The sequence below is a fragment of the Lichenostomus cassidix genome, chromosome Z, assembly GCF_008360975.1.
Source record: "Lichenostomus cassidix isolate B80296 chromosome Z, HeHo_3.0, whole genome shotgun sequence".
Lineage (NCBI taxonomy): Eukaryota > Metazoa > Chordata > Aves > Passeriformes > Meliphagidae > Lichenostomus > Lichenostomus cassidix.
Genome location: NC_139511.1, coordinates 73,357,782 through 73,382,222, shown reverse-complemented (window position 1 = coordinate 73,382,222; position 24,441 = coordinate 73,357,782). Strand labels below are relative to the sequence as shown.

Here is a 24,441-nt window from a genome sequence, read left to right as displayed (position 1 = left end):
TGCAACTCTAGGCTTTACCTCTTGTCCTGTCATTAGTTACATGGGAGAAGAGCCCAACTCCCACCTAGCTGCATGCTCCTGTAAGGGAGCGATTGCTTTTCCATCTGCAGACAATCTGCAGAAAAATGGTGACATCCATCTAAGCAGCACTGCTGAGCCACTTAATGCCAGCACACATTTATTTGGTTTGACCAACCAACAACCACTGAGGAATCCAGAAATAACAGGAAAGCCCGTGGAGGCTGTCACCACCAAAAGGACTTCACACTGGTGCTCTCTCCTTCCCTGAAATATTGCTGGGGAGAACAATGGAAGCCCTGTCACCCCCAGGAACTTTAACCAGGTCAGCACTACACCACGATCTTTCCTCCACCATCTAGACATGTTTAAATCTAGGACAGCTGGATCTAGGAGACTTGGATCCAGAGTGATTTAAACACAGAAATATATCAAGCAATGCAAAAATACAGCTGCAGCCCAGAACTGGATGACAGAGGAGCCAGTCAGACTGATCGTGGCACCCTCAAAACCTGTAAATGGTCCAGTGCCTCTTTCCATGTCCTCCATGTGAGGTGTGTCACCAAGCCAGAGTTCCTAGAGCAAGGGACAAGTTAGAGACTTTCCTGGAGACCACAGTATTGCAGACACAGCACTCACCCTTCTCTGTCTATGTGAGGCAATGGGTGTTTGGAGGTGTTTCGCAGCTTTCTGTGAAATTGGGTGAAATCTAGTTTTTCAGGCTGCAAGTCCCACGTTGCACCACTAGGAGAGAAAAACAGGAAAAAACAGAGGAAGAAAGTCCACTACTAATTAAACACCACCAAGCTGAAGAACAAAGGACACATTGGAGCCTGCAGACAAGGAAAGCTGGCATTTATGGGAGGACCCCTCCCTGCTGCAGAGCACGTGGATGTGAGCCTCCTATCTGCACGCTGATGCACCTCTTTTAATTTCATTTTTTCTTGTTTTTTAGGTATGCTGAGCTCTTGTGGCTTCATCTAAGCCTCTAATTTTGATACAGCACACACCCTGCAAGATATATTTGCTCTCTGTATCAAGGGGGTACCACAACAGGTACTGGCCTGGTCAATGCAAGGACGTTCTCTCTGGTCCTGCACAACCTCTCTGCTCCAGTGACTCAATCCCTGCAGATCATGCATCAAACTGGGCAGAAAGCATATTTCACTGCTTTTCCCACACTGAGGCAGCAGCTGAAGAGCTCTTCCCAGCAGCTAAGAAGCCAACACATGATGGTACCTCAAATTAATGGGAGAGTAAAATCTGGGAGCAGCAGCTTAGAGCTGACTCAAGCCTTGCCTGTGCAGCTCTGGGGTGACTACAAGTAATTGTATTGCTACCAGTTCCAGGTGTTTGGACTGCAAACCCACCCTGGAGTGGCGTCTCCAAAGCAAACAGGATGCTTTCAATAGGTTGTGCTTGGTGCCACAGGCTAAATGGGAATGGGGAGATGGAGGAGCAGCAATATCAGTACCACCAGGGTACTCTCTGGTGCCTGGGTACCAGCAGGATGGACACACTGGTGGAGGCTAAGAAAAGGCAGAGTCCATCTAAGAGTCCATCTTTCTCTTAAAGCATTTTAACACCAGCTTACCTGAAGGAGTCAAAGGTGTTGGCAGCCCAGATGTCTGTGCCCAGCATGTCAAGGTTGCTCTCCTTGTTGCCATTCTAGGAGAGAGGGAAAGGTGGTTACTTGCCAGGAGGCACATGGAGCTATCCCGAGCAGGGCACAGCCTCTCTCACCACCAGACATGGAGGTGTCTTGGCGCTGCACAAGGGACCCTGTGCTGCTGTGTGAATCCATGCTCAGTGCCATGTAGAGAGCCTTCATCTGCTGCAAAAGTGCACTGTGAAGGCAAGGAGTGGCAGTTTCAGCCCTAGGGACACAGAGCTGGGCACAACACAGAGCAGACAATGCACAAGCTCAGCTCTGACTCCAGCCCTCTCCTCCTGCCCCACTGTCCACAACCACCACAACCCACCAAGGTCCAGTGGGCAGGCTGAGATTCACAAAATGACAGATCATTTAGGTTGGAAAAGACCTACAAGATCATCGAGTCCAACCTGTGCCTGATGCCCACTTTGTCACCCAGCCCACAGCACTGAGTGCCACATCCTGGTGTTCCATGGACACCTCCAGGGATGGGGACTCCAGCATCTCCCTGGACAGCCTGTTCCAATGCTTAACAATCCTTTCTGTGACAAAATTCCTCCTGATGTCCGCCCTGCCCCTCCCCTGGCCCAGCCTGAGGCTGTTCCCTCTCCTCCTGTCCCTGTTCTCTGGGAACACAGCCTGACCCCCTGGCTGTCCCCTCCTGTCAGCAGTTGTGCAGAGCCACAAGGTCTCCCTGAGCCTCCTTTGCTCCAGGCTGAGCTCCTTTCCCAGCTCCCTCAGCCTCTCCTGGTGCTCCAGACCCTTCCCAGCTCCATTCCCTTCCCTGGACACTCTGCAGCCCCTCAGTGTCTCTCTTGTCCTGAGGGGCTCAGAGCTGTCCCCAGGGCTGGAGGTGCCTCAGCAGAGCCAGCACAGGGGACAGGCACTGCCCTGGGGCTGTGGTCACACCACAGCTGGGACAGCCTACGGGCCATTGGCCTCTTGCCCACCTGGGCACCCCTGGGCTCATGTGCAGCCACTAACACCCGCACCTGCAGGACCTTTCCCCACAGCTATTATGAGAAACCTCCAGCCAACTGCAGAACACCTTGCATTTTCCTGTGCAGCTGCATTTGGACAACTCAGACCATGAGCATCTAAAGCAAAGACCTCATATATGTTATTCAAAGCCCCTTTAGATTCATCATCCCTCACACATCCTCCCTGCACAGAGGGCTGCCCTCTCCATCTTTACAGGTGAAGTAAAGCAGGTTGTATTTTGTCATTCAAGACCATTCAAGAAATCAGACTTGTCTCAGTCTGGATGGATTCAATGCACAGCAAATAGGAAATCCCATATTATTACAATTTTCCCCATCAGCATTTCTTATTCAGATTACTCATAATCTTGCACATATTCATATTATTTAAGCATTTCAGCCCAAATGGTCCCACTCTGGCAAAACACATGCTAGAGAAGGTGGATAACAGCCATTCCCTATCATACAATGTCTGTAATTTTCAAATATTATGAATATTAACCAAGGCACTAAAAACTCATAAAAAATGTGACCATTTCTTAATGAAGTCCCAGAGCTCACAATCTGTTCACAAAGTGAGCAACACTTTCCCAACCCATGTCAGGACACATGTCCTCAGTGAACAGATGGTTACACTTTGCAGTCATTCCCAGCACAACAACCAATTTAGACACCAGAAACTCCAAACACAAACACATTGCTCCCTTTTTCATCTCCTCCAAGGGGTTTATGGACTATGATTTTAACCCCTGAAATCTGCAAGTTGACATGTCTCTGCTCAGAAACAAACTACCAGAAATACATAACTCCTGTGATCAATTATAGAAGCTGAGCTTTTTATTTTAGGCAAACGTAAGCATGATTTTCTCCCAGCAAGGAAAGGAATTAGCTTTTTAAACCCTTACAAGCAATCAAATGCAGTATTATGGAAGTGCCCATGTGCAGGTTATCATAGCTGTCACACACAGAAGAGGGACCTCTTCTTGCAGACAAATCCATTCCAGGTGGTGAGGAGGTCAGGCAGGTCCGAGGCAGGAGTTGGATGCTCTCACCCAAACCTGGTCCTCCTAGAAGACATCCCCATAAGGTCTTGGAGACACTCCAAGCATCAGCCAGACTCCACAGAGATGGCGCCAGGGCCCAACGATAACACACCTTGTCATTAAGTCATGAGTCACTGTGGCCATTTCAAGACACCTTTTTGGTCTTCCGTGACCTGTCTTTAGAACCAGTTTCTGTCTCAGGTCACAGGACAGGGAGCAGACTTGCAGCCCTGTGCTGCAGGGCACTTACTAAAATGCTCACAGCACAGTGCCAAGACTTAATAATAAGACTTCAAAAAGCCAATTCTCAAATCCAGGTACAAAAAAAAAGATTAAAAATTGCATGTATTTAAGAAAAGCAGTGACTTGCTGTCAGTCCCCCCAGGACTGCAATTATAACCATCAGCAATTTTAACATGAAGCTCCCAGTGACCCAACCCTCAGCTTTAGATAATCTCTTTCACTGAGAAGGAGTTAGTACTGCTGAAAATTAATTAATTAACTAGGAATAATGATTGAGAGACACGCTTTCAAGAGTAACACCAATACTCTGAGAGATGAGAGACTCAGTAAAGCAGATGCTACACACAGAGTGGCTTAAATGCACGTCCACAACCTCTGTCCTCCAGCCCTGGGGAGCACAAATGACCTCCTCCACTGCTGCCCAGCGCCTGTAGCTGCCCACACAAACAGGGATGGACCCACGTGGGCTCTGGCTGTTCACCATGCATGCAGCTTCAGCAAATTCCCCACAAAGTCAGCATTTGCATGCATGCAGCAGCTTTCCAAAGCCCAGCTCAGCATCCCACCTCTTGCCGCTCCTCATTATCATCCTCCAGAAAACAAATACAAAATCATACCCTTTGTTGCACAACTGCAACCCTGTTAGATCATAACTCCACACAGAACAACACCAAGTGGCCACCTTGGTCCCTGCTATAAATTCAGGGGTTGTCCTGTGCCATGTGATACTTAAGCATTTTTCAGTTCTGAGCTTGAGGAGCTTCCCCCACTTTTCCTCCTTCTCAGCTGCCTACAACCCCTGGCTGCACTTTGGTAGAAAATAAAAAAAGATGAGATAGATACTGAATGGTGTGAAAAGGCTCCAATTAAGGGCTTCCTTGTTGAAAACGGCAAGTTTTCATAAGAAAAATACAGATAAAAATATAGACATTTTGAGGAAGACAGTATTACCCCTGCTCAAAGAAGGAAGGATATGTTGAGTCTCATTCTCACCAGAAAGGACCATCACTTTCTAGACACAACCTGGTTCTGAGGGTCCTCTCCCACCACAGCACAGGTCAGCAGGAAAAGCTATTTCCTCAAACTATTCAGGAGGATGAAATGGATGAATGGACCAGGACTTTGACCACTGGTACTGAACCTTAGAGCTGCCCTCTGCTTCTGGCACAACCCATGCTCATGTGTGCACAAGGAGAGCAACTCCAAGAGAAGAGAGGACAGAGGCTGAAATTAACAAGAATGACCTAGTCTGAGTTCATGGAGGGACCTAAAACCATATAAAAAGTGAATTCTTACAATCTCTTGCAAGGTAGGAAGGTAACTCCCCATCTAGCCCTGCAGACAGCTCACACAGAAAGCAGCTGGACTCAAGGTCACCATTTAACACCATTTATGTGCTATCCCCTCATTTTTAACTTCTAATGAAGACCTGCCAGAAAATAATTACAGCCATCTCCTGACTTTCCAAAAATTGAAATACTCCAAGACTTAAAATACAGAAAAACCCCCTGATTTCCTTTGCACTCAACCAGCTGACTAGGGGCTTCTTTCCCAATATTAAGGCACAGCACACCTCAGCGGGTCACACATCATGAGTGAATTAAATAGGTCCTTGAACCTATTTAAAGTGTCCTTCACAGCTGACATGCACCCACACCTCTGTGTGACACACACCACAAACATGTCGTGAGGAGGATGCCTCCAGTAAGCAGCAAGCACAGGACACAGCTCCAGCAAATCACTACCAGATATACCTTGGTCAATTGCCTGAACTGGCTGCTTCTCCTGTGGCTGCCAGACCTGGATCCAGAGCCCTGCCTGGATCCTGTGCTCCCACTGCTGCTGTGATCCCACTCTTCCTGAAAACAACAGACAAGTCGCTTTAGTCAAGGGCAACCCCGTCCCACACGCTCCAAAACCACTGACCTGGTGGAACAGGAAAGCTCCAGCTCCCAGGCCACACGTGCAGCACCTACAAAACCACACCTGTGACCAGCATCCTGACTGTGGGGCTTCCTCTGAGTCCTTTAATAGGTTCTATTTACACATTGCAAAGGGATGACACTGTGGGAGGCTCTGAGGAAGATAAGATTTGGCCCTAGTGCTCTAGTGTACGCGTGGGGAAAAATAATACTTACCTTCTCTATTTTCATGAGGATTAATTATGTATATTCATCAACCCCACATCCTCTAAAGCTGCTCAAGGGTATTCAGACAATGTCCTTAATAACATGCTTTAACTTTTGGTCAGCCTTGAACTGAGCAGGCAGTTGGACAGGATGATTGTTGTAGGTACCTTCCAACTGAAACATTCTGTTCCATTCCACTCCATTCCATTCCATTCCATTCCATTCCATTCCAGACATCTCAGAGAATCACAGAATATTCTGAGTTGGAAGAGATCCACAAGGACCATCAAGTCCAACTCTTATGTGGATGGCCCATACAGAGACCAAACCCATGATCTTGGTGATCTTGGTATTTTTAGCACTGTGCTCTGACCAACTGAGCTAATCTCAGGGTCAATTCCATTCCATGCCATTCCATTTCCTTAATTCCCCTGCCAGGCCCAAATCAACTTCTCAGACAGCTTTTCCCGCTCCTCAGCCCTCTGCTGAAGTCCAGTTACTCATACAGCTGAGAACTCTTGTAGAGAACCAGGAGACACATTACACAAATAACTATTTGTGTCTCTTAAGGAGTTGTGCCTAATGTTCTCCTTTATTCTCTGACTTGTTGTGCTGTCAAGAAACCTGCACGTTTCTTGTTCAGCCCTCAGGGTATAATGACTCATGTGAAAACCAGAATAACTCACCTGACCAGCTCTATCCAAACACCCCACAAGGTGCTTGGGGAGAAAGGTGGATATTGTCAAGGTAATTGTTCCAAAAGCTTTGCTCAGAGGCTTGGGAAAGGCTTTTGAAGTGACCTAAAATGATTAAACCCCTGTGATTTCACAGAGTGCAGAATATTCAACTTTTTCAAGTACTCTGAAAATCTGGAAAATACAAATGCAAACCTGTGTTTCAGGAGTGATGTGAGAGCTGACATTTCTAGAGGGTTTCTCACGTCCCAGACATCTTCATGGGGCTACATGAGGTCCTGCAGACACTGCCATGGGCTAACCTTGGCTTTCACATGCCAGTAGGATTCACCACTCAAACCGCTTTTGAACACAACAGCCAAGTCCAGACCACCAATTTGAGGGCATAGACCAGGGCCCAGCTCCACCACTGCCACCTGACTTGGATGAGGCAGGAAGACAACTGCCCAGCAGAACCCAAACTACCTAAGGCGATGCTACCCAGTGGTCCTTGATGCACGTGAAATATACAAGTATTCACCCAACACAAGGGATTGGAAGCAAAACATTCCAGTGCTGGTCCATCCTCCAATGCAGTACGTTTCAAGCAAGTTCAAATACACTGCGGTGTTGACTTCAAAAGAGGATAACATCTGGTTTTCAGGTTGTATATAAATGAAATCTGAAAGGTTGTGGTTATTCCCACTGACAGTTAAAGCATGTTCTTCCCTTCTCATCACATCCTGATGCTCCCAATGGCTGAGAAATACCGAAAGGTACAAAGTTAAGGGAGTTGTTCAACTGGCATGGAGGGAAAAAAAACTTGGTGGATGTCAGGCAGGCCACTTTAAGAAACCTTGGGGAAGAGCTAACCTTGCAGGCATCCTGCGAAGTGAGAAATACCTCCTTTGACATGGGAAAGATGTGCACTGGCTGAAAAGGTGGCTGGGGGAAATACACCTTCACTGCTTGATATTTGAAGGATTAGTTGTATCCTACACACTGAACATCTTGTTCACCCACATGTACAAGGACCAGGGCAGCACACGCACCCTTTGCTTTGAAAGACACACTGAGAATAAACACTATTCACTCATATTCAGTTGACCCAACTTTTGGTGTGGCTGTCTGCAGACAACCCAAGGTGTTGCAAAGTCCAGAAATGCAGCTCACAATAAAACCCTTGTGAGAAATGAGGATATTGGTAACACTACACATCATGTCCACTGAGAAAAGCCACTAGATACAGGACAAACCAGTTAGAACCCAATAATGGGTGATTATACTAAATCAGCTTGTCTCAGCTCTAACTCATGGCCTGGGGCTTTTGCCCCATTTACCTTCCTTATCTTTAACAAGCACTGGTATTAATACTGAAAACTGAATAGTTTTTAAAATAGAATTGCTAAACTAAAAACTGTTGAAACTCCTGTTGAAGCCAACACAGTCCAAACGAGTATGGCCTGAATACACTCAGGTTCAAACTCACCAGTACAGCCAAAGTCAGTATTTCCCCCAAATTTCTGACTAATTGCTGTAGATGAACAACTTTTGACTGGTACCTTACTGACAAGGATTCAAACCTCCAGAATGAAAATAGACCTCTCAGAAACAATCCCAGACATTTCTGGTGGCTTTGTGTCCAGTAATAAAGCCGCTCCATGCTAAAATGGGATGCTCACAACAACCTCCTGGGTGATGCTCAAGGAGCAGGTGGGAGCATGCAGGTAAAGACTGTTCCTTAAAAAACCAACCAAGTAACAAAACCCCTTCAACAGCATCTTGGCAAATCCACAAATCCATTCCCAAGCCCACAGAGGCAGCTGGAGTCCAGCAGCAAGCCACGGCTTGGCACTGCTCCCTCCTGCACCATCACCTGTGTGTTCCACACAGGGCTCCTGCTCAACAAACCCAGCGTGCTGCAGAACAGAATTGTCTGCCACAGCTGACAAATACTGAACAAACAGCAGTAATGGCACAAAGCTCTCCATCCCTGGCCTCCTGCTGGCCCAAGCCCACATCACCTGGCCCTGTTACTCCGACGTGCCCTCAAAAGACCAAGACTCTCCAAAACTCTTCCCAAACAGTCCTTGAACTCTTGCTCCTGGCTCTTATTTGGGCTCCTCCACCTACCATTCGTGGTCTACACTCACCAGCAGGATATGGGACCTCTGAGCCACACTTTGGGACTGGGAGGGAAAACGCCATGCCTCCAGAGACTGATTCCCAGCAGCTGCTCAAATCTATGCCAATCCTTCTGGCCAGGCTCTGCACCTTCTCAGGAACATCCAGGCTCATGCACATTACCACTGCCAGCAGCCCTCCTTTGGAAACTAGCTGTCAAATCTAACATTTGCATTTTAATTAGCAATAATCATATGTTTCACTTACACTGCAATTTTCACCTTTGTAGCGAGCTCTTTGAGGCATGAACTAATTAATTCTGCTGCCTTTGCCACCTCAAGAGTTAATACTTTCTGCTGCTTCAGTGAAAGTTTGAAAATCCTATTTGCAGAAAAAGGAGGTAAGTTTCCCCAGAGCAGAAACCATAAATGGAAACACAGTGATCACCTACGTGGTTGCTCTCAGTGATGATAACTATGGGTGAAGTGGGCTGTGCTGGTAGAGATATAGATCAACCCTGGCAACCGCACAAGTGTGTCCTGGAGATATCAGTGGATTCTTGATGGGATTCATGCTCAATTGTATGTAAAAATTTCAATATTCAATGTACAGCATTCACAGGTGGGCCAGAGGATAAACAACATCTCAGGCCCCAAAAGCCTCTGAGATATTCCCCAGCATAACAATAATCTCACCTCTGCACCTAGGAGATCCCTAGATCAAGTTGTGGGGTGGCCTCCAAATGACTTCTCAACTTGGATCTTAACCCTGGTCAGAACAGAAAACAGCTGTGGTAAAAGGTCCTTTTTGAGGTTTTTCTGCAATGGAGCTTTTCACACACCCCATTTGTGCTGCTGCTAAATCTTCCTGTTATGCAGAATTTTTTAACTGCACTCCAAGTATCTCCCCAGACCTATTCCAGAACAACCACTCCAATTTTTCTATGGAAAACCAAAGACTTAATTAGTTTAGAAATTTAAAATGCAACTTAAAAAAAAAAAAACCAACCCAAAACAACAAACCAACCATAAGATTACTCTAAATATTTTAGTAGAGAAAACTTCCAAGCTTCTTTCTCCTCGAAGTATTACATAAACCTGTAAGAACTTCAGAAACTGTTATAAAAGTGTCATGCAGAAACCCCAACCACTTTGGCTCTGTTCATTCCCACCCCAGGTTTATATTCACCTTCCCCAGCCCTGTACAATCTGCAGAAGGGACACCAAACATCACTTTGGGCTCTTCTTCCACCAGGAAAAATAAGGTTCTATCTATACCTGTGTCACAATACAGGGCCAGAGGACCTGATGGACTTGGAAGTAGAAGGCTGAGCTTACAAGATCTTTCTGGGCTACCTGGGAAAGGACCAAGCCTATGTGGTAATGTCTTTTGGACAACATTGGAAGAGCCATGCTAGCCAAGGACCTGCCACATAGCTCATTTACACACAAGGATGAAGGGGAGGAGCACTGAGGGCTCTCAGAATGGCACTGAGAACTCCAGATGTGCTATGGAAACCATCAGCAAGGTCCTGTCCCAGACTCAGAGGAAATAGCTCAGGTCATCCCTTCCCTGCCAAGAGCTTCAGCAACGACTGACCTGTTCATCCAAACCTGGAAAAATGAAGACCTCAAAACGTAAATCAGCTACCACAAGTTTCACAAAAATGGAGCATGGGAAGCTCTGCAATGGGCAGACAGGCATCACCCTGTCTGCTCTACCCAAATGGAAACTGGGGGTGACAAGATGTCCTCTCATGTGTGTCACTGGTGACACTAGGCCCAGAAGACACCTCCCTCCATCCTCAGTAAGCAGCAACAGTCCCACAAAGCAGGTAGCAAAGCAGTGAAGCATCTCCCTCCCAGACCTCCTGGCACCTGAGCAAGTGTCTGCTTCACAAGAGGCACTGCTGCTTTGTGAGGCCAATCCTCAAAAGAAGTCCCAGAGAAAGTTACACCCATACATTAGCTAAAGAACTTGATTTCTTTCTCAGCAGCTCTCTCCAGCCATAATTGAATATGACTGCATTCATTAAACGAGGAAGTGTTGCCCAGCAATTACAGGCAGAAGAGTGACTGGTTTTCTCAGAGCTGCTCTTTGATCACAGGCAGGTCACCCCACTAAAAGTTCTAATTTCTTCCTAAAAGTTCTAATTTCTTCCTCCACGGGACAAACCAACCTTTATTCATTGGCAAAGCCAGTGTCTCTCTTTCACTTTCTCTGTTTCATTCAGAAACCAGAAAACAGTGTCTACAGCATCAGCCAGCACCCACCTGTCCCAACAGGTCTCCACTGTGGTGGCCAACTGCAGCCAAATTCAGTGTACAAACTGGCCCTGGGCTATGACACAAGCAGGGCAATGAAATGGAGAATCCCAAACATGTTCCCCAAACATGCTGGAGCAAGTCCAGAGGAGGCCATGAGGCTGATAAGAGGACGGAGCACCTCCCCTATGAAGACAGGCTGAGAAAGTTGGGGCTGTCCAGCCTGGAGAACAAACAGAAGGTTGTGTGGAGACCTCACAACACCTTCCAGTGTCTGAAGGAGCTACAGGAAAGCTGGAGAGGGACTCTGCATCAAGAACTGTAGTGACAGGACAGGGAGTAATAGGTAGAAATTGAAAGAGGGGAAATTCAGGCTGGATATTAGGAAGAAATTTTTTACTGTGAAGGTGGTGAGAGGTTGCCAGGCGAGTGGTCCAGGTTGCCCAGGAAGGTGTGGATACCCCAGCTTCGGCAGTGTTTAAAGCCAGGTTGGTTAAGGCCCTGAACAGCCTATTCTGGTGGGAGGTGTCCCTGCCCATGGCCAGGGCTTGATCTTCAAGGCTCATTCCAATCCCTTAACGTTCTGTAATTCCATAAAAGTCCTTCCAGAGTCATCTCTCCTGTTTTGTTTCAGATCTGGACCCAAGGATGGACAACTCAAGTGAAACACAGGCTGTCCACCAGCACAGGGAAAATGAATCACAAATTTGGTTAAGAGATCCTGCCAGTCCACTGTCTCCCCAGCCCTGATCTGGTTAGCCAAGGATGCTGTCTGCTAATGTCACTGGACTTAACCCAGCAAGACAATTTCACTGCTAACTTCAGTTATTTGGAACCAGTGACATGGCCCCTGTCCAAGACCATGATCCCTTCCCACCTGCCTCTGCAGCATCCACCAGGGAGGATCTCCTGATGTTTCATCACAGGAAGTCAAGCAGCTCTGATGCCTGCAAAAAAAAATTCTCTGGAATTGCAAAAGAAATCTGCACAGCTAATTTGATTTTTCCATTAAAACTGAGTTCCACTGTGCATTGAAATCTGCTGTTTCCCAAGAGATAGCCTTCACACATCCCCCCACTCCTCCTATTCCCTTTGCTTTGGCAACATGGCAGCTTTTCCAGCCAGGACTAAAAGCCACAGGCATGGAATGATAGGACCTTACAGCTCATCTCTTTCCACCCCCTGCCATGGGCAGGGACACCTTCCACTGTCCCAGGCTGCTCCAAGCCCTGTCCAGCCTGGCCTTGGACACTGCCAGGGATCCAGGGGCAGCCACAGCTTCTCTGGGCACCCTGTGCCAGGGCCTCACCACCCTCACAGCCAGGAATTCCTTCCCAAGATGCCATCTCTCCCTGCCCTCTGGCACTGGGAAGCCATTCCCTGTGTCCTGTCCCTCCATGCATTGACAGAACTCTTACATTAGTGCAGTTTGGGATGCTCTTCACTCCTGGCAGTATCATCTCCAGCCAAGGCCCAAGGTGGAAACCCACCACCCCACCCTGCTGCTGTTTCTGCTGGTTTAACAGGAGGGCAAACCAAGTCATCCCCTCAGGGAGGACAGGAGAAGGGTGCTACAAGCCAGGTGTAGGATCACCCAGGTGTGATCCACATACCCTGCCTGCTCCTTCACTGCTCAGTAGATTGGCAACAACTACTGTCAACTGGAGAAGTCTCTGAAGGCCCAAATCCTGTACCAAGTTCCTGCTGCACCTGGTGGGACATGGACACAAGCAATAGAATAAAAGTAAATCCCATTTACTGCCAACAACACAGGTTTTGCTTGGTGATGATGGGTGACAGGCAGTCACCATGGGGGAAGGGAGTGACTTGGCCAAGAAGGAGGATTTTCAGCTTTCCCTCTCCCACTGCCTGGAGAAATGGCACAAACCCGCAGAGTTGTTCTGTTTTCTGTTAATGTCCTTTACATAAGGGGAGCCTGGGATGGAGCTCCTGCCAGGCCTTTCATGTACGAAGAGCTCTGCTGGCTCCCTAAATATGCACCATACCAGAAGTCTTTTACTTAATGAATTGCTCTCAGAAATATATCAAAGAGCTTCCTACTCGCCAGAGCCTCACAAGGGGAATGCAAATAAAGTATTATATAAAAACTTCCCACTGGCTCTTTTTGGAGAAAAAAAATCCAAACATAAAAGGGTTTAAAATTATTCCATTATCTAAAGCTTCCTCATTTATAGAGGCAGTAAGGTGCTCAAATAATATTTTGAGTACCTGGTCTTCACTCCAGAAACTCACATAGGGTGAGACCTAGCAAACCTTCTGGGGGTTTAGTGGAGCATGGCCATGCCATGCAGCAAATAGAGAGTTCCCAGCAGGAAACAAGAATTACAGATGAGCTGAATGTAATTGTGAGACCAGGATTTTCTCAGCACATGAGTTCACAAAATGTATGTCAGGAGATTCCCCATGAGCAGACCATCTTCTCACAGCCACCTGCCCAGAGTACTGGAGAGACCAGGAGTTTCCAGGCAGAATTTTCTCCATTTTAAAGTCACTGCTTTGTATTGGATGCCTATCTGCCAGCCTATGGGAACTTACATCCATCTAGTCTCACACAGCTGCTAATGCATGCCTCATTAAGTAGTGCAAGAGCAGGACAAGTCTGGGGTGCTCTATCCCAGAGATCACCAACAACATCAGAAACCAGCAATTTAGGAATATCTCAGACTGCAGGTTGCATCAAGACACCTCTTTTTTACCCTTATTTTATTCAGAAATTGCTCTCAGCCCCACACTTACACAAAAACCACTAGCTGCTTATATACACAAATACTATAAATAAATACATAACATAGTTACATATACAAAACAAAAATCCTTCTTTTATTTTTCTTAACCTGGCTGGATCGTACAGCCCTGAATTTCCAAGGCATCAGGTACTTAGGGATGCATAGGGGGATTTTCAGGCATGAGAAAGTCAGCTTCTCTATAGGCTTCCCAATGACCTTTAGGAAGCCAATTACTTCTGAAAATGCAAGTCTGGACTACTCTCTTCACAGAAAATAAACCACATGCTGAATATATTTCCAGGACTAACCTAGATTTCCATATAAATGCCCTTTCTGATGGCCAGGTTAGAACCACGTGAGGCATACCATGGGCTCTGACACATAACCCACATTTTCACACTAGCTGAAGCCAGCAGAAATCTCACATCCAAGTATTTTTCAACTAAGACTGGCAATGCAGAGATCTCAGCTGCAAACACAATAGAAAAACTAGGAGTTCAATTTTCCGTCCAAACCCATCAAATACATAAATAACTGCAAAAAAAAACCAACCTGCCACTAAAACAAAACAAAACCCAAAGAACCAAAACCAAACCAAACCAAACCAAACAAATCCTAAACAAAACAAACAAAAAAACCCCAACAAAACAAAACCCCAACCCCTACATCCATAGGGAAATAATTAGCTGGCTTCTTCCTTAGCAGGTTTGAAAAGTGATTGGTAATTTTAACTCAAGACAAACATCTTACTAATGATTTTTTTTTAATGTTGAAATATACTAGTGAAAACTCAACAGCCAGAAATCAACTGCACCTGGTCCTCACCAGCAGCATTTCACTCATACATCAGTGACAGTGAGAGAAATGCTTGCCTGGATGGAGGAACAATAGCTTGCAGCTCCTCTTTGGTGCCAAGGAAAATTTGTTACTCACAGTTAAAGGAAGCCAAACATGGAGAGAGATAATTGCTAGCTGTGCTGCAGGCTGGGAAGGAGCCCAAACACAGGGTAAGCAGCTTGGGCATCAGCAAATGGTGTTTGTGTGTAGGAAAGGAGCTCCCTGTAGGAGGAGATCAAATATGTTTAGTTCCCAGGGGGGAAAAAAAACCAGCAGAAAACCAAAAAACCCCATGTAAGCTGAAATAAAAGAGTGCATGGCATCAGGCAGATGGAGGATGTCAGAAAAGTAACACCTATGCATGACTCCTGCATCTTCCTGTGGTCCCCACCAGCCACTGGCACATCAGCAGAGCCCTTGGGTGAGGAACCAGGGACTTTCTTCCCCAGGGAAAGCCCCTGATCCACCCAAGAAAGCTCGATGGAAATGGCCACCCTCCCAGCTGAACATCCAGCAGCTGTCTGCAGTGCTGCGAGAAAACCTGCATGAGGTTTTCCTGCTGAATATTTCGGAGCAGATGAAAGCTGTAATAAATTAAATGTACAATTCCGTCTGGCACCTTCAGGAGCTCACCCAAAGCAGCACCTCTGTTCAGCACACACCTTCCTTCCCACACAGCAGCACCTTGCCTCTGTTGGGTGCAGGTGTTGGTAGAGGTGCTCCCAGCATCCCTGCATCCAGGGCCACGGCAGGGAGAGGATGACTGAGCCAAGAAGCTCCAGCATGGCTCCATGTGGGAGCAAGCTGTGCCCAAAACAGGCACTGCAACACCCTGCTCAGACTGCCATGGCCTCTTGGACACCCTGCAAGGCTCCCATGGACCTCCTCATGGACCCCACACACAGGACTGAATCTGGAGGACATCAAGCAGGGCAAGAGCACGAAAGCCACCAGCTTGAACCTGGGACATCCATCAGCTACAGCAACTGGAAATGCTGTTTCCCCCTCCCTCAGAGTCTTAGTCTCAAATCTCCTCAGGCAAGTGCTGGTCTCACCATGATGGTCTCATGGTGACACAGCAGCTCTTCAACCAGATGACAGCATTCAAACACCAGCCCCCTCCCTACCCAGTCTTCTTCCATGGGGTACCTCCAGTAGTGCTTGGTAAATACTCCTTACTTGTGTTCACACCACATCTAAGCACCAAAAACAACTCACACCTGGCTTCTGTCACTGCACAACCAACACTGGCTCTCAGCACATGCAACTTTGCTTCTTCTGCCAGCACACCTTCTCAGCTTTTAATGCTCTTCCCTGTAACACCATCCTCAGGCTGCAGCACGTAACAGAGAAGCCCAGCTACACAAAGATCCCTCATCCCAGCCACATCTTATACTTCCAAGACAGCTCTGATGCTGCACACAGGTCGCTCACATAGGTGGCAATAAGAAAATCTTCAGGAATAAATGGGACATTCCATACTTTTGCCCCTTTAAGCTCCTGATCAAAGCATCCAACCACACATCAGGATGTTGCCCACCTCCCGTGGTTTCGGCAGGAATGAGCTTTCAGATGCTGAGCAGAGGGACAGGTCTCTCCTTCCACAGGAGAGGGAAGGCTGGCAGCACCTCCCAGGTGAGGCAGTGCACAAGAAATAAAGGCAAAAGTCTGAAGAGGAGGAACTAAACACAAAGCCTACCTGGTTATGTTCGTGAGACGACGAGCCCTTCCCTCGGGATGGGGAACAGCTGCCATCAAGCTGCTCGCTGCAATCTGCCGTCCACTGCAAAAGGGATAAAAAAAGGGATTGTGTAAAATAATAGCTGGGCTGGGCAAATCTGCTGTGTCAGTCCACAGCGCATAGAAAACACCATCCAGCCGCGGGCATCGCTGTACACGTGTGGCACCCCCTCCTTTTTGAGGATGATCCCAAAGGCTTTGGCTTGGAAATGCTCCACCCGCTGACAGTGGGTAGAGGGAAGATGCAGGAACAACTGCAGGAAAGCACTTGCTATGGTGCTCTGCAATAAAATCCAGCCCCAATACTTCTTTGCAGACTCTGACAGTGTTTGGAATTTCAGGTGTGTGGTATGCACCAGGGTGGCTTGACTTTGTCACTATTCTCCATTGAATTCTTCCATGGAAAGTTGGGAAATTTCTGCTTTTCCCAAGTCTGTTTGCTTCAGGAGCTGCCAACACCCTGTGTTTTCATTTTAAACAAAACATAAAATGGGGAGGGAAGCTGTATGTTTGGCCATTGCCATATGTGGCCATAGGGGATCAGCAGATGCTTAAGCCAGCTAGTCCCAAGGTTTGGCAGCAAGGTGCCTCCACCTAAATAATTGAATTTGGGGTCATCTGTTGCCTTTTTTTTTTCCCTAAAGAAATGAAAAGCTGCATCATGCTGGCGAAAAAAACCCCAAACTATTTTCACTAGACAAATATGAAAGATGCTGCTTAATCCTAATGTCATTTTGTCGCTCCTTCAACAAAGTGGAGACTAACCAGACCTGCTTCTGACATCTTTCATGCTGGAAGCACTTGGCTGCTCCAGAGACACTCACCACTTGGTGCCATCACCAAGGACAATGTGACAAGAAAATGGAAAGTCAATTCCATACAAACAACCACCCAAGAGCTCCCTGACAGGGATGGATAAGACCACAAAGTAAGTCTTCACTACAGCTGCCCACGATCCCTGCCCTCATCACAGAGCCCATTCTAGCTCACAGACAGGGGGAATCTCAGTCTCCCCTCGATTAGGAGCTGCCTATCACTCTCCTGCCACCTCTAACCCACCCAGACAAGATCATGATGCCATCACTCTTGAGAGCCTTTTGCCAGGCCTATTCAAACCCCCTTCAACAATTTTGAGTGCAACCACATGCCTAGAAAGCTCTCTCAAGGTACAAACTCATTCATTACTGTGTTCACAGCAAAATAAAATTGCATTTTCTCTCTGACTTGCCTCTTTTTTTTCTGCTGGGATCAAGGTTGAGGACATCCCCATCATGGGAACATCCACATTTTGGGTTTCTCTGAAGTGGTGATGATTCAGCTCCCCTGGGAGAGGGGTGGAGGATGTGCCTTTCCTTCCCTCCCCCAGCAAGGAGAGCAGCTGTCTGGGATGTGGTACCACCCAAGCAACTCACACACTTGTGAGTGAATGGATTTATCCACTCTCAGGCAGGGAAAACATTATCCCAGCCATAAAGAAACAAACTGCAGAGAGATTAAGTAACTTGCCCGGCATTAAAGATTTAGTTGCCAGCAGAACCTCACAGTTAAAAACAATTTCCTTGGTCTCAGCCGAGTGCCTTTCCCCTAAATCCATCCTTCTCCCTCTAGCTCTCATTAAGAGGGAACGTGACACCTTCCATCAGGCTGGCTTCCACCAGGGTTACTCCAGACAGCTGCAGGATATGTGCTTGTTTATTCCTTGCTTTGCTAAGAAGCAATCAGGAAGAGAAAACAAGAAATAAAAGTTCCTGATAATTTCTTATAGACGGAAGAACAAAAAGCTTTGAGAAACAAGATGTAATTCCTTCTCAGTGCATCCATTAAGACATGACTTGATAAATGCAGGTGACCTATGTAAAAGCCCATCCTCACTTTTTGTCCAATACACAGCCCTAGAAATACAAAAGGCTACATTTTGATGGAGTTTCACAATAAATCCTAATTAAACTACTGCATCAATGGTCTGGGGTACAACCATGTTTAGCTGCTTCATTTGAGGTGCCTCTAACACTGGTTTAATTAAAAGGTTCAATGTTTAGATCTTTCTTTATTATGGATTTTTCTTTTAAAATAAAACCCAGCACTCTTGAAAGAGAACACTCTCAGAACTGACATTAAAAACCCAGCAGCTCCTTTTTCCCAGGGCAGGCCAGGATGAAAAGCTAAAACCATCTTCCACAACTGGAAGATGGATTTGGTTGTTGCAATCAAGGATCTTGATGCATAAATTGTACATGGGCTGCTATGAGAATTAGGAATTTTTGTCCTTAAGATGCAGAGAAAGCCCGGGCTTTTTGGCAGAGTAGTGAACAGGCTGGAAGAGGTTGTAAAACTTTGTCTGTTAATTTATTTCTAATTCAATGCTACTTCTGAACTTAACACATTAATAAGCAGAACTTGTCTGACCTGAAGCCCCTCCAAAGCATCACTTCAAACAGACATTTTCTAGCCTTAGGTTAAAAAAATACACTTTGGACCACTAGATTTTAAAATATATTTTCTCCCACTGCTAAAGGCTTTGATGCTTAAATTGTAAAAGACCTCTTCACCAAAATCTGTTCTTGAAAAGGTTCCTTTGTTTGGTAATTTCTTTACATTGAAATGATATAAAACAAGTCCAGAGTGCTGGGTCAAATCCTCGGCTCCAACAAACCTGCAGAGCTCAGACAGATCAGATCAAACACTGCTGATATCAGATAAAGATGGGATCCCTCATGTATAGAAACAAGGAATGGTTTAGGTTAGAAAGGGCCTTAAAGTCCATCTCATTCCAGTCCCTGCCTTCAGCAGGGCACCTTCCACCATCCCATGCTGTTCCAAGCCCTGTCCAGCCTGGCCTGGAACACTTTCAGTGATGCACCTTGAGACCATAAAAAACCAAACCCAGCATGAGCAGACTGCTACCAGCAGCTTGGAGACCTCAAATATATCCCCAAACAAGCCAGCTGCCCCAAACCCAGGATTTTAAAACATCCTGCTTCATATCCAAACCCTGGAAAAGCTCCTTCACCTGGGCACATGCACCCCCAGCGCAGCCTACAAGCCACCAGCATGCCCCCAGCCCCTCTCCCACCCTACAGCAAGCCTTTCACCCACCTGTGAGATGTGGGACTGAGTCTTCTCGCTCTCACCATCCCCCTCAGTTTTGTCTGTGAGCAGCCCCTGGACCTGGTACTCCAGGACATAGCTGTCGATGAAGCGCTCCAGCTCCTCGATCTCCTGGGAGCGGCTGCTCCCTGCCTCCGAGGAGGCTGATGCCACCGAGGAGCTCTCCATCCCTTCAGGGAACACACCAGCAACACAGGGGGCCTGGGAAAGCAGGACAAAAAGGCAGCAAGGAATTATTTCACAGTGATTACAAAAAAGGTTAAAAACCCAGCAGACAAAGCCTATTGGTTACCACAGGCAGGGTATTTTTTGCTGTATGTCTGCATTTCCAATAATATTTATAATAATCCTAGGTGGTTGCATTTAGGGTTTCCAGGCGTGGAAAAGTTGTTCCATTTCTGTAATATTCCTGCATTTAAGGACTACAGACATATTTCCTGTCCTCATGCTTAAAACCCGAGCTACTGAAAACCTCCAGATATATGCACAAGTGAAAAAAACCCCACTAAAATGCTAAATTTAATAAATCCACAGCACTAGTTGGCTGGATATGGGTGAGAAGCTGGGGATGATGGACAAGGGTGAAAAAGATGATGATAACTGAAAAGCTCTTCTAGGGCAGTGGTAATAAATAATGCTGAGCCTATGGTCCAACTGTAAATGGTCCAGTGCAGAAGTGAAACAGAGATCATAACAGAATTCACTTTTAAAACCTCTTGCTGTAGAAAATTGGCTCTATAGAAGATGTAGGGGATTTATAATGCTCTCCTCCTTCCTATTTCTCCAGGCCTTAGTGCCAGAAACACTGTAAAGAAAAGAAACCCCCAGCTCCTGGACCTGGGCTGGGCATGGCACTGAACTCTGCTCCCTGTGACCAGGACAGGACCCAAGGAAATAACTTGGATTATATTGGTTGGATATCAGGAGAAGGTTTTTCCCCCAGAGGGTGCTGGCACTGCCCAGGCTCCCCAGGGAATGGGCACAGCTGAGGCTGCCAGAGCTCCAGGAGAGTTTGGACAGCACTGCCAGGGATGCACAGGGTGGGATTGTTGGGGTGTCTGTGCAGAGCCAGGAGCTGCACTCCATGATTCTAGGGTGTCCCTTCCAACTCAAAATATTTTATAAAGCTATGTTTGGAAAGAACTATGCCTTGGCCCAGTGTGTTGTGGTAAAACTCATATTCCTCCTTCCCTGCAGCTGGGACTGAGAAGACACAGGAGCTCCCAGCACACTGCAGGACACAACAACTTCATCCCTCACCCTCTCCTTCACCAGAACAGGTATTTACAGCCTGCTTTGAGACAAATATAAAATTGCTAAGCAAACTCTGAGTTGCATGCCATCCGGAAGGGAAAGGGGGGAAAAGAAATATCTGTTCCCAGCTCATGTAATTTCCAGCTCCTGTACTATTTTCTCCTCTGTCACTTCTGAACAATTGTGGCTTCATTTGGAAACTGCCAAGAATGAGGAGTTCTGGCCTAAGGATTTCATCTGCTCAAGGAATTATTCCCCAATGTGCCCAGACTGTCAAAAAGGCTCATTATGTAGATCAATATCACACATTAGCTCCTGAACAAAAATCATGTGGCATATTAAAAAGGACAAAGAAAAAAGAAAAACTTCAAGGAAGGAAAAAGGAGGAGCCCCAGAGAGTTTGGAGCCCTGGAGGAGGGCATGCTTCTTCCCTTTTCACTAATTAGTGCCAATTACCAAATGGAAAGCACCAATTATTAAACAGAAAGTGCTAAAGAAAGAGCTGGGAGAATAGGAGGCTCCCATGAGTCCTGGAGGGGTGTGATGGCATGGGGAGATGGCATGAGGTAAGGGACAGCTTGCAGATACAGGTGGCATCACTCAGGATGGAGCAAGCAGGGTCAGAGGTTATCCTCCATCCCCTTGGGCCACACATTAGAAAGCCCAAAGTTTTTTTGTCTGCTTTAGGTTTTTTGAGGGTGGCACTGGAGGAAATCAAGCCCAGGGCACTGCCCTGGGGATGATCCCCCTTGAACATCCATGATAAAACATGAAGTAGAGGAAGGACTAATACGTGCTTTTGGTGCTCTCACCACTGTGCCCAACCAGCATTTTGTCAAATAGCAACAGAAGGATGGAAAACTGAAAGGAAACAGGTTTGTCAGAAGTCACCAGGTCCAGCAAACAAACACAAACGACATACTTGAGGTATTTGTGGATCTCTAGAGGGAAACTCTAAAGCCAAGTTATCTTGTGGTACCTTCACCTCTCTTGGAAGGAAACCATCACTCAACAGCAAGAAAACTCCTGCTTTTCCTGGAGTTTTTCCAGGATCTGTGCCTGGAGCTGGTTTCCCACCTCACCTCACCCTCAAAACACGTACAAAAAAGATGTTTTCAAAGAAAAACCCAAACCCATACTTGAGCATCAAAGCAGTTGGTATCTTCCCACACTGAGCAAACAAATGTTCATGAGAACTCTTCATGAAGTGGTGACCCCCTTGGCTCTGTGTTGGCTCAGCACCCACCACAAAGGATTCCCAGACCCCAAGTACATTCCTTAATCGTAATTAATAGAGATCAACCTCAAATTTGCAATTTTTTTCCTAGTTCCCCCTTCCCTCCCCTCTACTTTGTTCAAGCACAAAGTCAGTAGGTTTTGAGAGTCTGAAAATTACCTTCCAAATCTTTCCTATCCCTGACAGTGTTAAAGGCCAGGTTGGATAGCACTTGGAGCAACCTGATGCAGTGGAAGGTGCCTCTGCCTATGGCAAGAGATTAGAACTAGAGGACCTTGAAGGTCTCTTCCAACTTAAATCACTGTAGAATTCTATGATTTTACAGAGCCCATGTTGTGCTCATTACTATGACCATTAAAGAAGAAATCATCAGCAGAAAAAGTCAATAGATGTGCAAACTGCTTATTATAACTTAGTAATTATCAGCATTATTGTAATGTATAATTATTATTAATAGCTGTTATTAAGAGTGATGTAAATGGCGTTCTTGCTCCAGCAAGATTATACAGTTTTTATGACAATTATATAGTTTTACCCGTCACCAGAAAATAACAGGAACAAGCATTTTTTTATGACACTTTTAAATTCATTCCCTTTCTCCCAAAGGTGCTCCAGGCTTGTTGAACTTGTGGAAACAAGTGGTGCTTTTGATAGGTGAGTATCAGCAATAGAGAAGGAACCCACTTTGGGTTGGAAGGCAACAAGAAGAGTGGAACTTGCAACCAAAATGATGTAAGAACCTGTGAGACCATGATGAGAAGACCACAGACATGCAGGACAGTGATGTGTTTCCATCAGCATCAGGCCTGGTGAGAGGATCCCAAATGTACACCCTGCCCCAGGGAGGAAGCTCCAGCCATTCCCCTCCCCACCAAAAGCTCTCCAAAACCTGGAGTGCAGCAGCCTGGCAGTGCCAAGGCAGCACTGCAGGGCAGCCTCTCACAGCTCCTCCCCTCGGGTCAGACCCACCCGTGTCCCAGCCATCCCAAAGGACTTCAGCTTCCCCAAACAAACACAGCTCCCTGAAGAGTTGGGGCTTCTGGGCAAAATCATGCTGACTTCAGCAACATTACAGCAAAACTGCTACCCATGAAGAGATCTTCCTGAAATTCTTACAGAATCACTGAATCACAGAATTGTTTTGGTTAGAAAAGCCCTCCAAGACCATCAAGGCCAACCATTCCCCAGCAGTGTCAAGGCCACCACTGACTCATGTCTCCCTTGTGCCACATCCACCCAGCTTTTAAATCCCTCCAGGGACTGGGACTCCATCAGTGCCCTGGGTAGCTCTGCCAGGGCTGGACAACACTTTCCAGAATATCCAACCTGAACCTGCCCTGGCACAACTCAAGGCCATTTCCTCTCCTCCTGTCCCTGTTCCCTGGAGCACAGCCTGACCCCCTGGCTGTCCCCTCCTGTCAGCAGTTGTGCAGAGCCACAAGGTCCCCCTGAGCCTCCTTTGCTCCAGGCTGAGCTCCTTTCCCAGCTCCCTCAGCCTCTCCTGATGCTCCAGACCCTTCCCAGCTCCGTTCCCTTCCCTGGACACTTCGCAGCCCCTCAGTGTCTCTCTTGTCCTGAGGGGCCCAGAGCTGTCCCCAGGGCTGGAGGTGCCTCAGCAGACCAGTACCCCAGGGCCTTTCCCAGCTTTCCAGTCCCTCTGCCCCAGCCTAGAGTTGCAGGGGGTTGGGGTAACCCAACTGCAACTGCTCCAGTTCATCCAGACAAACTTGCATCCTGACCTGACACTAAGACAACAATAGCACATCTTACTCCTATGCAAGGTCCAACATGGTTGAGCATCAGGAAAGAAAACAAAAAAAAGGGATTTCTTTTCCCAGTGTTTTGCTTCCATTAGACAGATGCTGAAAAATACAGTGCTTCTGGATACGACAAGTTTCTTTGAAGGCTGTGGCTTCCAAAGGCAAGAGATACAGGAACACCACACTGTCACACACACCCAAACGGTGAAAACTGAAAGTGGATTTACCTGACAACCATACAGCCAAGAGTTACTACCTGATGCCAACACATAGGTAAAGATCATTGGGAAAGAACTCTAAAATACAGAGTTCAGGCAGAACTACTTCATGCATCAGGCTTCTTCACACCTGAATTGAACTTCAATTATTGAAAGCTCTAACCTCCACCAAATCCCAATAAAGGCCAAGTGCCCAGCCCATCTTTTCAACAACATGCGCTCAGCTGTTTAGGCTTCAATAACTGACTCAGGGCATTTAATTGGAAAACCCATGGCTCTTCCTTACTTATTGTCCAGTTAAACACTGAAAAAATCTCACGCAAATCCTCCGTTCCTCTGTGACTCCAAAGTGAACCAGGAGGAATGCAGAGCATCCTTTATATACAGCAGATTTATTCCTCAGAAATGCCA

The 24,441-nt window shown here is 46.7% G+C and overlaps 1 protein-coding gene across 4 annotated transcripts in view; it reads right to left on the bottom strand.

Annotated features, from left to right (window-relative positions):
• CTIF (cap binding complex dependent translation initiation factor) overlaps positions 1-24,441 on the bottom strand; it is a 147,450-nt gene that overhangs the window by 99,101 nt on the left and 23,908 nt on the right. For 3 of the 4 annotated variants that reach the window (XM_085043830.1, XM_085043831.1, XM_085043833.1), the window contains exons 2-6: positions 19,550-19,762; positions 16,413-16,496; positions 5,693-5,797; positions 1,613-1,686; positions 658-762 (exon numbers count right to left, since the gene is read on the bottom strand). In XM_085043830.1, coding sequence (XP_084899956.1) covers positions 658-762; positions 1,613-1,686; positions 5,693-5,797; positions 16,413-16,496; positions 19,550-19,729 — 548 coding nt within the window. In that variant the 5' untranslated portion in view covers positions 19,730-19,762. The remainder of the gene's footprint in view (positions 1-657; positions 763-1,612; positions 1,687-5,692; positions 5,798-16,412; positions 16,497-19,549; positions 19,763-24,441) is intronic. The other variant, XM_085043832.1, reaches the window with a different exon arrangement.